Here is a 14,080-nt window from a genome sequence, read left to right as displayed (position 1 = left end):
ACAATGGACACCAGGCTTCCATGGAGAACAGGAAAGACAGCACTGAGCCCCTCTGATTTTTCAGGGTCAGTTAAAGGAGGAGACAGCAAAGACTGAGAAAAAGGAGCCAAGTGGATAAAAGGGAAACAAACCAGAAGAGGGAGGAGTCCTGCTGGCCAAGGAGCACAGGCTGGGAGTGTAAACGCTGCTTCGAGGGCAGTTAGATCAGGCGATAACCAGCTGTTGGAGTCTTTCCTAAGAGTGGATAGGTGGGGCCAGAAGTCTGGCTAGAGCGGTATGGTATGGGGACAACAGAAAAACAGGGAGTCTACAGAACTTTTTCAAGAAGTTTGCTTAGAAAAGGGACCGAAGACATGGGTGAGAGCTGGAGCTGGGGGGCGGGGGGCGCGGGGGGCCCGGGGGGCGCAGGCAAAAGTCGAAGGATGATTTTTGGCTGAGGCCACGTTTTTATGTTGATGGGCGGCTCTGGCGGAGCAGGGGAACGGGGTGTCCAAGGCAGCGAGGGGAAGGGGAGGAACTGCAGGAGCCGGTCCCTAAGTAGGGGAGAGGGGTGGCGTGAGGAGACAGCCCATCCCCTGTACTTGGAGGGAAGTCAGAGTGGGCAGGAGAGGTGCAGAACAGCGGAGGCAGAGGGCGATGTGGAGGTGTCGGGAGTGAAGGAAGGCAGGGAACTGTCGTCTCTGGGACTGAGCGTTCACTGTGGAAACCTAGTAAGTCCGCCCAGGGCCCCCGAAGAACCATGCTCATAAGCTTCAAGTGGACCACTCAGTACAGCCCTCTGTCTGTCTCTAGTTGCCAGGGAACCACCCCCTGCGATCTCTTACTGGGTAAGTCTGACAGGAAGGAAGGGGGCAGTGGGGTTCAGCAGTAAGAAAGAGTTGATAATGGCAGACTACAGTATCCAAGTTGGGGGCTATAGGCAGTGTGGACACGGCGGGGTTCGGATGGCATATGAATGGAAGCAAACTTGCTCTGCTCTGGCCGGGCTGAACCCATCTCCTCTGCTCGCTAGGTGGGTCTCCTCCAGACCGAGATCCCTCGGCCACACCACAGCCCGGAGTTCCACCCTGAGCAGCTGTCCTGTCCGATCCTGCCCCAGCCCCACTCGCCACCCCCCACCGATCCTGTCCCACCTGGCCCCGTGTGCTTGAGGATAAAGTTCTCATCATCAAACTTCTTCCCATAGATGGACTTGCCCCCAGTGCCATTGTGGTTCGTGAAATCGCCGCCCTGGCACATGAACTGGGGGATGATGCGGTGGAAGCTGCTTCCCTTGAAGCCAAAGCCCTTCTCGTGGGTGCACAGGCAACGGAAATTCTCTGGGGGGGAAAGAAAGAGGCACTCAGGAAACGAACACAAACCTCCCTCTGACTAGACTCGGAACTGTACCCGATTCCATTTTCACCTGAATGCTGACACGGAGGACTACAGGAGACCCTGGCTAGAGAAGGAAGAGACAGTACATGCATTCTCGCTCTGCTCCACGCTGAATGGAGAAAAACCAAACAAGAGCTTGGCAAAAAACACAGGGGCAAAGCTTTGTGGCTTTGGATTTGGCAACTGTTTCTTAAACATGACACCAAAACGCACCAATAAAATAGAAAATATGCAAATTAGACGTCATCAAAATTAAAAACCTTCATGCATCAAAGAACACTGTTAAGAGTGAAAAGGCAACCCACAGAATGGGAGAAAGTATTTGCAAATCGTACCTGATAAGGGTTTGCTATCCAGAATATGTAACAAACTCCTATAACTCAACAACAAAAAGACCAACAGCCCAGTTAATAAACGGGCAAAAGATGGGAGTAGATATTCTTCGCAAACAGATACACAGATGGCCAACGCAGCACGTGAGAAGATGCTTAATGTCACTCCTTAAGGAAATGCGGACCAAAACCGTGGTGAGACGCCACTCCACAGACGCTAGGATGGCCGTGATGAGCAGAAGATAACAAGTGTCGGTGAGGGAGTGGGGAAATCAGAGCCCTCGGACGGCGCTGGTGAACCGTAAAATGGTGCCGCTGCTTAGGCAGACAGCTTGGCGGTTCCTCAAAAAGTTAAACATAAAATCACCTTATGACCCAGCATTTCCACTCTTATGTATATACCCAAAAGAACTGAAAACAAGGATTTAAACACACACACGGATCACGAATGTTTGTAGCAGCATTATTCACAACAGCCAGAAAGTGGAGGAAACGTTCAGGTGTCCATCAGCAAACGAACGGCTGAAGAAGCGGCGGTGTGTCCACACCATGGAGTACTGCTTGGCCATGAAAATGAGTGAAGTGCCGACACATGCGCACGTTATGCTAAGGAAAATAAGCCAGAATGAAAGGACAGCTACTACATGACTCTGTTTGTGTGAAATATTTAGAACAGGCAGATACAGGAGCTGGGGGAGAGGAGAGTGAAGAGGCATTGGCTAGTGAGTAGTTTGTTTGAGATGATGGGAAAAAATTGAAAATAGGTGCTCGTGTTGGTTGTGCACACTGTGAATACAATTAATGTCACTGAATTATACATTTAAAAATGGATAAAATAAATAAAAGAGAGAGAGAGAAGAGATAACAGCAACAAAACATTTTTGAAAGCTGCAAACAGATGAGTCGTAACAGCCCTAAGAAAGCTACTCTGGCTGATGCAGGTGAGAAGCAACTAGACTTACGTTGCGGAAACACCACACGCTCAGACACGAGGGTGAAGGTAGTTCTGAAAACAGGAAGTCTGGCTGAAGGCCTGTTTAAACGGCCAAGATGTGAAAACAACCTAAGTGTTCTTTGACGGATGATTGGATAAAGATGAGGCATATATACACACAGTGAAATACTACTCAGCCATAAAGAACGATGAAATAAGTCAGATGAAAAAGGACAAGAACCACATGATCTCATTCATATATGGGATATAAAAAAAAACAACAAACACACAAACTCACAGACACAGGTAACAGTATAGTGGCCGGTATAATTTAATTTAAACAGTCGCATGTAGCTAGCGGCTACCATATAAGACAGCATAGTTCTAGACGAGGAACAAAAGAGGTTTTGTACAAAGGACCAAGCATCGGAATGACATTAGACTTTTCTAGAATTCTAGACCCTACCTATCCATCAAGTGGGAAGGCAGACATCGGTCTCAAAGAGCTTACCTCCCAAGCACTTCTCTGCAGAAGCTGCAGAAGTACACTCTCTACTGAAATGAGGGAATAAATACATTTAAAAAAAGACAACAGAGGTGGCAACGTAAGAGGTGAAACAGCAGACCCCACCAGTGGCTGCGAGTGGGTCCGGCAAGCAGCAGGCCCAGACCGGGGCACATGGCAAGCCTCCGGGCGGGGGGGGGGGCGGCTCCTACAAGAAAGTGAAATCGACAGAACATCTGCTATGTTTGAACTTGATGAGAGATTTAGACAGGCAGGAGAATTCAGGAGAGAGTCAGGAATAAGCGCATAGAAGACTAGGCAAAGGGAAAACAAGATGATGATGATTCCGGGGAGAACAAGACGCTACGCACAAAAGAGGTTCTCACAGCACGATGCTACTTACATAGTTAAAATTACCTGCGATCTAACTAAAATTGTGATACCTATATATGGAAGATGAAGGTGATTTTTAAAAGCTAATTCCTTATCTTTTGAAGTAGGAAGCCAATAGATAACGTCTATCCTGAAAAACCCAGGAAGTGGCAACGTAAACCTGTTACCTACGGATGCAGCAGTGGAAACCAAAAGCGTCAGCTGAGAGCTGGAACTGGCTGCCTGGCGGGAAGCAATGGTGGGGGTGGGGAGCACCTGGGGTGCTGTTTTATCACACAGGCTTTCTGAACCTGATTTTAAAATCCACATGTCTGAGTAATAATATTCAGATTAAAAAGAATAAATTGAACTCAACATTTAACAAACTGGAAAGAATACAGTAACTCAATGGGGTGAAAGGTTTACAGGAACAACTATAAATGACACATGGACAACAAGGTGGGCGTGGAAACGGGAAGGAGGTGGGGAGGGCTGGGGTGGTGGGAGAAGGCAGAAAACTGTACTTGAACAACAATTAAAAAATAAATAAAATGGGTAAGAAAAAAAAGAGTATAATAACTTAGTTAAAGTACTTACTTCTGGAGAAGACTAGATGTTGAAAGGGGGAAAAGACTTAAGTTTTAAATTTATTGCCTTCAATATTTTTGAAATATGTGCATGGTATTTTTTAAAACTATGAATACATGTTTACTTACATTTTTCCTTTAAATTATTTTTATTGACAAAGCTATTACAGTTGTCCTGATTTTTCCCCCTTTGTCCCCCTCCACTCAGCACCCCCCACTCTCTCAGGCAACCCCCCCATGGACATGGTTCATGTCCATGGGTCCTGTGTGTAAGTTCTTTGGCCACTCCATTCCCTGTACTGCACTTTACATCCCCATGGCTATTCTGTAACTGCCTATTTGTACTTCTTAATCCCCTCACCTCTTCCCCCATTCCCCCACACCCCCCTCCCATCTGGCAACCACCAAAATGTTCTCCGTGTCTGTGATTCTGTCTCTGTTCTTCTCATTTGCTTAGTTTTTTAGATTGAATTGTTGCTAGGTATGTGTTTATTACCATTTTACTATTCATAGTTTTGATTTTCTTTTTTTTTAAATAAGTCCCTTTAACATTTCATATAAAAATGGTTTGGTGATGATGAACTCCTTTAGTTTTTTTCTTGTCTGGGAATCTTTTTATCTGCTTTTGATTCTAAATGATATCTTTACTTGATAGAGCAATCTTGGCTATAAGTCCCTGCTTTTCATGACTTTGAATATTTCTTGCCAATCCAGTTTGAGCCTACAGAGGCAGGGTGGTGGTGCTCTGATGTGGTCTGTAGCTGTGTGCAGGCTCTGGAGTTTCCTGGGTGGTGCAGGCCAAGATCAGCCCCAACCTGTGTTCTGCGTGGGGCCACCCTGCATGAGCTACAAAGCAATCTGCAGATGGCTGCTACTTGTGCTGGGCTTGGAGGTTCCCAGGCAAAGCCAAACTGTGATCCGAAGCTAGCTGCCGCTAGTGCCAGACCCGGGGCCACTTAGCCAGAGGTCTAGGGGCTAGGGGGTTGCTGAGGCTGGTTGTTGCTTGTTTGAGAGGATTTGGGATTACGGTGAAGCCTGAGCTAAGACCAGCCATGCATGTGGAAAAGCCACCCTTAAAAGCTTGGATGAGGCCTAAATTGGGTAGGGCGGAGCCTCTGGGATTCCATGTGAGCAAACTGTGAGCCAGGTTGATGGAGTCTCAGATGTGGCCCCCACCTGCCTTTCTGTCTGGGAGACAGTTGTCCCCCAGCTCTCACCCTGATGCCAGACACTTCAGTTCCTTCCCTGCACACCACGGGTGCCTTTCAAGCTGCTACCCAGGTGCTGGAGCCCAGAGGGAGTGAGTCTAAGTTTGTGTGCAGGTCCTTTAAGAGGCACTTCTTGGGCATCCAGTACTTCCTTTCACTGACTCAAGCTCCACTGGTTTTTACAGCCAGAGGTTGTGGGGGCTTATTCTCCTGGCACTGGAACCCTGGGCTGGAGGACCTGGTGTGGGGCCAGGACTCCTCGCTCCCGAGATAGTCCTCTCGAATTTTTATCCACCACACCTGGGTGTGGGACCAGCCTGTTCCATGTCTCCACATCTCCCACCAGTCTGGATGGACGTGGTCTCTGTAGTTCCATAGTTGTTAGACTTGCATTTAACTTGATAACTCGATTTCTGATGGTTCTGAGAGACCTGTTCTGTAGTTCACTTGTGATCTGTATGTAGTTTTGCAAGGAGATGAGCTATGTTTACCTACTCCTCCATCTTGACCAGAAGTCTATTCACTTATACTTTAAAAAATTATTCAAAAATAGTAAACCAGCACCTACAAGACTTAAAGAACGCCTGCTCTTGACCTGTCTGCTACTAGACTGCAGGATCAAATCTACTTAGGTCAGAAACAATGTCAAGGGCACCAGCCTCCCAGCAGTCCTGACAGGAGCCCCACTCACCTGCTGTCATGGGAACGACATCTGAACGCAGGAGCATCTGAATTCGGCCAGCTGGCTTGTTCCCGATCTTGATGTCCATGTACACCTGAGGATTGGAGCGGGCCTTCTTTGCAGCGGGCTCTCCCTGGGTAAAGAAATTACTCAGTTAGAGAACACTTCCTGACTCCCCAAATGAGAGAAGGAGGATTCTTCTGAGACCACACCCAGAACCCAACTGCAATGAGCATACAGGGCTGCAGGAGGCAGAGGCCATGGTCACAGCACCCCACTGGACACCTAGTGACAGGAGACCTCAGCGCTATCTAACCCAAGGCCCACCCTGCAGGCACCTTATTTCATCACGTGACTCATCCTCAGACACGTCAGCCCACTTCACCCTCCCTGGGGGCACAGAATGACACTGTTCTGGCACAACCCTCAGCACCATCAAGCCGCAGCTTGAGCCCACCCACCTTATTCCAGGGGAACAGACCCATTTCTGTAACACCACCTCCTCCTGCTATGCTTAGCCCTGTGGATGCAAAGGCTGGCTAAGACGGAAGCAAGGGGGCCCTTGCTTCCTTGGGCCCTCTAGTTGGGCCCAAGCAGAGGAGGTCGAGGGGGCGTTGCTTTATACCCAAGTACGCAAAGCTAAGCAGAGGTCAAGGAGACATTTAACACAGCTGTCACATTTTTTCCAATAGAAAAGTCACAGGCTTGTAACTTGTCTGTGGTTCAGTTTCACACATGTCCCAGGGACATTACTGCTATCATTTGCTATCGACAGCAGCAGCAAATACTCACACAGCCCTTGCCATGTACAGAATACTACTCTAAACGTTCTAGGTATAGTAGCTCATTTAATCCTTACAACCCCCCTTGAGATCAGAACTGCTACTATCCCCACTTCACAGGTAGGGAAACTGAGGCACAACGAGGTTCAGTAATTTGCCCAGGGTCATGGAGGTGGTTAAGTGATAAATCTGGAATTCAAACCTACACTACTCATGCCACCTACCCAGGCCCTGCTCTTAACCATGTTACCCCACCCGACATTTTTATTAACAAAATAAATGACACAAGACCCCCAGCCTTACAGAGTCTGCTGCCTAGAAAGGGACAGGCAAGAAGCACGTGAGTAGCCTACACGAAAGCAAAGGCAGGGAAACACAAAGCCTGCTTTACCATAGCTTCAAGTGGGGATGTAAAGTGGTGGGGTGCACTGAGACTGGTGAGGTGGGCGGGGCCTGGAGAGTCCCTCTCAGGCTTTATCCCCTGGGACAGGTGACGGGGAGCCACAGGACAGTGCTCAGCAGGAGAGTCAGACGATTGGTCTTGTGCTTTCAAAAGATCATTCTAGCAGCCTTTCTGAAAGACTGGAGGACAGTGAGATCCAGCCAGAGGCTAGTTAGGGAGCTACTGTAAGTATCCAAATGAGACAAGAGGCTAAATTAGGACGACAGAACAATCAGGGAGGAGGGATTTAAGGAAGACTTAAGAGAAAGACTTGCAGAATATGATGATATATTGTCTCTGTTTTAAGGGGGGAGGGGGGATCTAGACGATCCAGGGTTATTCCTTTGACCGTGAGGGCCATTTATATGCTGTTTCATACCAGAATTTCTGGCTTGGGTCAAGCCAGAAAATGTGGCTGGATGGTGGCAAATGAGCAGCTTGGGAATGAACATAGGAAGAACAGGATTACAGAAGGAGAGCACCCATCTTAGGCAACTTCAAGCTGCCCCTGAGACTTGCAACACAATGTCAGAAGCTCAATACTAGAAATAGAGACCACGAAAGTCTCTATTTCGCAGGAGAGGCTGTGAAAGATCAGACTGACTGCTACCATTTCGGCCAAAAGAAGAAAGCAGGCCATGAAAGCCAAGAAAGCAGCAATATTCATGAGGGGCGGGGGGGCGGGGGGGGAAGCCAGAGAAGCAGAGATCAGAGAGGCTGCTGAGAACCAGGAGGAAGTGTGGAAGCTGCACGCGCTGAGGAAGGAGGAACCTCGAACCCGTGCAGAGATGGCGGGGTGGCATCTCCACCCTGTCCTGACTCTGCTGCATCAGGGCAGGAACCAGAGTACCGTGAGCCTGCTGTCAACTGCTGCCGTGAAGGGGTCGGGGCTGATCAGGAGGGGGGAAGAGGAGCACTCACTACCCTTCCTCAAGGTGGGCTTCCTCCTCCTCAGCCTCCAATCACTAGTCAGCACCTAAACCGAGCTAAGGAGGCTGACAAGTTCACTCCCCACAGCACAAGGATGAGACGCTTAAAGCTTCTCTTCTTAGTCTACTCAAAACCGCCTTCGCCAAAGTACTAAGGGTTCGTTCTTCATTCTTTCTGCTGCTGTATATGTTTTCAAATTTCCATGAAACTTAAAAAGCAGTTCCCTGGGGAAGCGTCAGCCTCTCCTCTAGAGGCACGTGCCTCTGATCTCACCTCCTGCTTTTCCACTTTGGGAGGCTCTGACCCCTCTTCCTCTTTATTTTCTTCCAGAGTCTTCCCAGAGAACTTCTTTAACCAGTCATCATCTGACCAAACTGAAGGGAAAGAATCAAACAAATGTTAAGAGATTCACACTGTCAGCCGACTGCTAATTAGCTGCTTTAGTCGGCCTAGGGGAAGATGCCCTGCAGCCCGCTCAGCCACGGGATTCTGCTTGGGGAACTCCCAGGGGTACGGGAGGGTCCCCTGGGGAAAGTCATTCGGAAGTCCAGATCTCAGCAGGGCTAAGTGAAACAGTTATGTCAAAGGGGGGACTGTAGTCTTGCCAGTTCCTGCCCTTGGTGGGACATCCCAGGAATAAGAACACGGGGAAAGGTAAGAGATCAGGCAGGGTTTCTCTATCGTGGAAACAATTATCCTAAGAAGCTCCATCTCCTTTTATTTATTCCCCACAGAAGTGGCACGTGTCCTTTGTCAACGTGAACCACCCTCAACTCTTGTTCACCAGGTGTGGTGCTCGGCACCTACTTCCACAGAACAGGGCTGAAAACGCAACTCGGGCCACACTGGAGGACATGACGGGGAATCTGTGGTGGATCCCACTCACCTGGTCTAGAAGAGCCTTCCTTAATCCTCATCGGTTTGGCCAAATTGACGCGAATTGTCCGTCCAAAGAGCTCAGATTCATTCTGAAAAGATTGCAAATTCAGCTGCTTATACTCTTGTTAGGTTAAAAGAGACTCAGACAGCTTTTCCATTGGCTTCCAATACATCTGAGATATGCTCCTGATTTGTTCTCTCTTCATTCCTGAGACCCTCACAGCAAGCTCTGCACCCACCACAAAGCAGCCCGTGGGCTACTGGGAACTGCCTCCTCGGAGCCATCACATACCTGTCTTTCAAGGCAAGTGAAGAGCTGTGCTACCAATAGTAACTCTAGGTTCAGGGTTACAAGGGTAAACGCAGTTTCCGAGTACCCGAGCTCACCTTTGAAAGCCAAAATCAGCTTTGAAATGATGAGAAGCGATCTCTCTCTGAGAGCGGAGGATGATGTTCAGTGAACAGGTAGCAGAGACCAGGAATAAGGGAGAACCTTACTATCCAAAGATAATTGGTACTGGGAATGGTCACTTACTGTAAACCCACTTAGGGCAGTGAATAAAATTTCATGGTAAAAAGTAAAGGAAAAAAAGGTTTGACTGCGATGAAACTAAAAGTAATGAAAATAAATTTCTTGTAGTTCAAATTCAGGTTTAACTACGCGTGAATTTGTAGAACAAATGTGTAGCAGGTGCTGATGAATTTGGAGTCTTTTTCAACAAAATCCTATCAACAGTCATCTTTACACCTTATATATGACATGAAAACACGGGGCTCTCAACGAGGGCACAAACACTCAAGAGCTCCATCATTTTCCCCAAGGGCCTCTCCAGGCATTGAAGTCCTTTGCAACAGCAGCATACCCGGTCAATATCCTTACTGCATTTCCATTCTCAGTTGTTTCCTGGTCTGATACTTCATGCAATCTTGCCTCTTTTGCAAAATATGCAATTTCACTGTGCAATCAGTTGGCATAGTGCTTGCAATTTATTATCCTAGACACACAGTCAGTGAGAGATCTGCTCATAAGGGTGATTAGGATTTCTATAATTGTTGAATGGGAAGGATGTTTGAGTAAAGGTTAATCTTATAATTGATTACTTCCCAGGGAACATTTGCACATGATGACAGTTTTTACTTCCCCATGCAACCTGGTAACTTTGGAGGTTCAGCAAATCGATATGTGAACAAGGACCCCTCTGTACCACCAAACCAACTTGAGTAAGAATGAAGATTCCCAGCCATACCATGTTGTCAATAGCTGCCGCCGCATCCTGCCAAGGAAAGACAGACAAGTTTAGCTTCTTCTGAGCATATGTTTAAATATCTAAAACACACAGATACACAAAGAACCCCACAAAAAATCAAAACAGGAAAAAAGTCACCTCTACAATTCCTGCCTAGGTTGCGTGTGTGTCTGACAGCGCTTCCTGGCTGACTTTAGAGCTGGTGGTACAGCAACTCGCCATCTAGTGAAGGGCATAAGAAGTGATCCCCAGTGCTGCCAGGTGGGAGTGCCCAGGAGCTATGCAGAGCAAGAGCACCAGGACTTGTCCAGGCTGCGGTGTTACCCAGTCTACACTTTGATTGCGTGAGGGAAGTTTGTTGATGTTGTTTTTTGTTTTTAATCCTCACCTGAGGATATGTTTACTGATTTGAGAAAGAGAAAGAGAGAAACATTGATGTGAGAGAGAAACATTGATTAACTAATATTTGCCTCTCATATGTGCCCCAGCTGGGGATCAAATCCACAACCTAAGTATGTGTCCTGACCAGGAATTGAACCCACAACCTTTTGGTGTATGGGCGACACTTCAACTGAGCCACCTGGCCAGGGATGAGGGCAGTTTTTCTGTGGACAGCACTTCTTGTCCTCTGTAAATGTCAGCGTAAGGCCCAGAAACCGAACCCTTTGCAATCAGTAATAACACACAAGCCAAAGGTGAAACACAGGTTAAACAGAACTTTCTCACCTCTGCCAACTCAAATTCAACAAAAGCAAATCCTCGGTGCTTTTCTAGGGGGAAAAAAAAGGAAAACAAAAACAAGTAATTACTGTTTAGGGCAACGGGAAGAAAAGGCGGGCACAAGGAAAAGGAAGCCAGTCACACGCCATATGCAGCATCAGAAATGCTACCCGGTCCCTCTTTCGGAAGAAGGAATCTCATTCTTTAATTCTTCTGGGTTTAAAAGACATTTCAAGCTATATTCACTCTATCTTTTAGTGAACATAGCTAAATAATAAACTATATTTTTCTTTAAAATAAGCATTCTTCTACCAAGACCAAATTAAAACCTTCACCATTGCAAGCAAGGCAACTAAAAAAATTAAGTCATTTAACTTATTCATTCTAAATACACATCTTGAGCATCAATTGTAAATAAAGCATGAATCCTAAAACCTGGATAAGGATACTCATTCTTTATCCTCAGGAAAATGCTGATCTACCTAGAAAGGCCAACCACAACAGGGTTAATTTAATTAATCAAGTAACCTTAAAGAACCAGTATAATTTTACTGTTTTTACGGATAAAGATCCAGGCCCAGAGAATTTAAAGACCTTGCTAACGAACATTCAGGGTGATAGGGCTGGGCCCAAAGCTCCAATCCTAAAAGTGACAATAAAAGTAAACAGAAAACTGAACTATATCGGTGATATCTATTAAAGGAAAACCTACCCGGGCAGACAAAGGCCAAGTCCCCATCGTTAGACGGGGCTTTCCTGCTGCCTTGTTTAATAGCAGAGAAGCAAGCAGGTGTGGTAGGGTCCTGAGAGACAGTTTGAAACAACAGTCAGGTACATTCTGAGCCCCATGTAGCTCAAAATCTATCTTCCTACTGGGCTATTGAAAATTGTTTTATCTCAAATCTAATAGATGGGACTTTCCGAAGAGTGCTGTTACAGTTGACAACCACAAGCCTCAAAACATTCCCTCTCCCTGGCTGGTGTAGCTCGGTGGATTGAGCGCGGGCCTGTGAACCACATGATCACGGTTCGATTCCCAGTCAGGGCACATGCCTGGGTTGCAAGCCAGTTCCCAGCAGGGGACTCATGAGAGGCAACCATACATTGATACTTCTCTCCTTCCCTTACCCTCTAAAGATGAATAAACAAAATCTTAAAAAAAAAACCAACATTCCCTCTGCATCGAGATCATGGTCACACTGCCCTACTGTGGCACCTTCCAGAACTTTCCTACATACCAACCTTATAATACACTGTGATAGGACTTAAACAAAAAATTTTTAAGTTATTTTTCCAACAGGAGGATTCTGACCATAAGAGAGAGTAAAAGGACTCACCTGTTTCATAATCCAGAGGAATCTGAATATCTGTGATGTCTCCAAAAGGAATAAAAGCAGCGTGAAGAACTTTGTCATCCACCTCCTCTGCAAGTCCACCTGCAAAGGAGCCAAGGGCCTTCTGAGTCACTGTCCTTTATTTTCTTGAGAAGTCCCTGCAGCCCAGTTAGCATCCTATAGCTAAGGGGAGGGGTCATTCCATCAAGTCCTTTGGGTACACAGGCACTCTGCTCATCTGCTCCCTCCCCCTAACTTATGAAACACACTGCTCTCTTCATCCTTCTTGTAGACCCTCATCCAGCTCCAGAATTACTGCAATAGCTTCTTAACTGATCTCCCTCTCCCCTACACAGCCAACTAGGACAGTCCTGGGAATTCCCTGCTTAAACTCCTTCAAAGGTTTCCTACTGTCCTCGGGATAAAGGGCAACCTCATTAGCAGGCTCTTCATAATTGCAGCTCTGCACACCTCTTCAGACTTTCCCCTCTGCTTCCTCAAATTTCTGGGTTCCCATAAGATGACCCACTTGCTCACAAGTATTTCATACCTCCTGGGCCTTTGCTCTTGAGGCTCTCTTTCAGTAAATACACTTGTCCTTATTTTGACTACCTGGCTAAACCCGGATCATTAACTCCACTGTCATCGCATCCTGAAAATTTGCTCTCACCTCTCCAGATGGAAGGATCATTTCTCCCCGCACCCAGGTGCTTGTCATGGTTGTCTGTCCCCACCAAAGCGCTCATCAAACTGTGCTACTGAAGTTATTCTCACTTCTCCCTGGCTAGTCTGAGGACCCCTTCCTTTGGGGAAGGGGTCAGGGCTGAACCATCGCTGCAACTGTTTGCAAAATGAATGGGCGCGAGGATCTGGAGGCTCATAGCATTACTCTACCAGTCCTCCCCACCTAGGATATGAAGGGGTACCTGTTAGAGCTTAGCAGGCTTGGAAGGGAGCCGGAAAGATGTTTACGTCTCGGGCTAACACCCCGAAGAAAAGCAATACCACCATAGATCCCGCCTAGACAGCTACTCGCTGTTCTCCGCGTCGGGTCCCACACCCGGCCCCACTCGGATCGGGTTCGCCCAGACCCGGCTTGGGGCGCCCATGCCTGCTCACCCACGTACAGCACACGCTTGGTGGTGGCCATTTTGCTTCCGCGCTCTCCTTCCGGAAGCCTGCGCCGGGTCCGCCCCCTTCCCACGGCCCCGCCCCTCCGCTCCCGCTTGTCCTGGCTTCTCAGCGCTCGCAGACCCCGCCCACTCCTGAGAAGAATGCGTCAGCCTGCATCTCCTAGGTAGCATCTGGGGCCCCGGGAGGTGCACAGGGATGAAAGAAGTTGCAAGGTCCAGCGCTGCTGGTGCTCAATGCTGCAGGAAACAATCATGGGCCCAATGAGTCGGTGCGGCAAATAGTAGACTACTGCGAATAAACTACGGTCCGCGGCCCACCCCTACCACCTGTTTTTGGACAGCCTGCAAGCTGGAACTGGTTTTTCATTTTTACACAGTTGAGAAAATTATTTAAACAAGAATAGTTCGTGACAGTAAAAATATTGAAATTCAATGTTCAATGTCCATAAATAAAATTATATGGGAACACAGTCATGCTCATTCCTTTAAGTATTGTCTGTGGCTGCTTTCACACTACCAGGGCAGGAGACCTATGGACCACAAGGCCTAAAATATCTACCACCTACCTGGCTGTTTAGGGGGAAAGTGTGCGGACTCTTGGAATAAACCAACTTAT

At 47.4% G+C, this 14,080-nt stretch overlaps 1 protein-coding gene across 2 annotated transcripts; it reads right to left on the bottom strand.

Moving 5' to 3' along the window:
* Positions 1 to 378: 378 nt before the first annotated feature.
* On the bottom strand, positions 379 to 13,522 carry PPIE (peptidylprolyl isomerase E). Of its 2 annotated transcripts, none has more exons than XM_037032607.1 (8): positions 13,002 to 13,175; positions 12,335 to 12,433; positions 11,004 to 11,047; positions 10,278 to 10,304; positions 9,038 to 9,119; positions 8,425 to 8,525; positions 6,007 to 6,130; positions 379 to 1,319 (listed from the first exon to the last, which is right to left on the bottom strand). In XM_037032607.1, exons 1-8 carry the CDS (start codon positions 13,075 to 13,077, stop codon positions 1,009 to 1,011), a joined length of 864 nt encoding a protein of 287 aa, XP_036888502.1. In that variant the 5' UTR covers positions 13,078 to 13,175; the 3' UTR covers positions 379 to 1,008. The 2 variants fall into 2 exon arrangements, with proteins under 2 accessions (XP_036888502.1, XP_036888503.1); XM_037032608.1 differs by lacking the exon at positions 13,002 to 13,175 and adding an exon at positions 13,451 to 13,522 and having other exon boundaries at positions 718 to 1,319.
* Positions 13,523 to 14,080: the final 558 nt, after the last annotated feature.

This window comes from Sturnira hondurensis, unplaced genomic scaffold, assembly GCF_014824575.4.
Source record: "Sturnira hondurensis isolate 20B ecotype Veracruz unplaced genomic scaffold, ASM1482457v3 Scaffold0021490, whole genome shotgun sequence".
NCBI lineage: Eukaryota > Metazoa > Chordata > Mammalia > Chiroptera > Phyllostomidae > Sturnira > Sturnira hondurensis.
Note: the sequence above shows the minus strand (reverse complement) of the source record. Positions and strands in the feature narration are given on the sequence as shown.